General features: G+C 30.8%; 1 protein-coding gene across 1 annotated transcript in view; it reads left to right on the top strand.

The window, feature by feature from the left end:
- LOC119592138 (UPF0415 protein C7orf25 homolog) overlaps nt 1-791 on the top strand; it is a gene marked incomplete in the record, with an annotated part of 6,989 nt that overhangs the window by 2,031 nt on the left and 4,167 nt on the right. Inside the window, 1 exon segment of the mRNA XM_037940957.1 lies at nt 184-277. Coding sequence (XP_037796885.1) covers nt 184-277 — 94 coding nt within the window.

Here is a 791-nt window from a genome sequence, read left to right as displayed (position 1 = left end):
GAGCAGCATTGGGTTATGTGACTCCTCTTGCTAGAAAGATTATTTTAAGGATAGTGAATAGTTTAATAATTACAAAGGAAAGTTACATATTTATACTTATTACATATTTATCATAAGTCAGATAAATTATTGAAAATGGAATAATTTATGTGCCATATTATATAATTTATCATCCTTTTACAGGTAACTGGAGTACTTACAACTTTCTCTTTTGGAGGAGTTGAAAAAATTGTGGTAGATGTTGTGGCAGATGAGGGAAGGAAATGGATAAAGGTTAGTGGGAAATCCTTCTTCAATATTTTAATCTTCAAGGCCTGGCAGCCACAGGAATGAGAGACTGATCAGGCTGGTACAAAATCATGATGATATTGAGAGTGATTTAGAAGTGTTATTTTTTGCCGCTGTGAGAAGATTTACATTGCTTATTTCAGCAAGATTTTAGATCTGAGTTACTATGGGATAAATGTGGACAAGAGAAAATCAGAATGACTAATTGTAGGTCTTAAAATCATCAATGAATTTATCCTTCCATTCGTACCCTCAACGAATCCCGATTTGAATATCCATTCCAAGACTTAAGAAACTTAATCAAACGTTTGCATTTTTCATGTTATTTTTGTAGAGAGAAATAGATAAAAATTATATTGCTATTTCATGTAAATGAGATCTGAATTTAGTACATTGGGAGATTAGGTTATATATTATGACCAAGATGATATATAACCCAAAAATGTAGTACTGTGAAAACTTGTAGAAGTAAGTAGTTTGTAAAATATTTTTTACTGTGAAAA

This window comes from Penaeus monodon, chromosome 29 (assembly GCF_015228065.2).
Source record: "Penaeus monodon isolate SGIC_2016 chromosome 29, NSTDA_Pmon_1, whole genome shotgun sequence".
NCBI classification, from domain to species: Eukaryota; Metazoa; Arthropoda; class Malacostraca; order Decapoda; family Penaeidae; genus Penaeus; species Penaeus monodon.
Note: the sequence above shows the minus strand (reverse complement) of the source record. Positions and strands in the feature narration are given on the sequence as shown.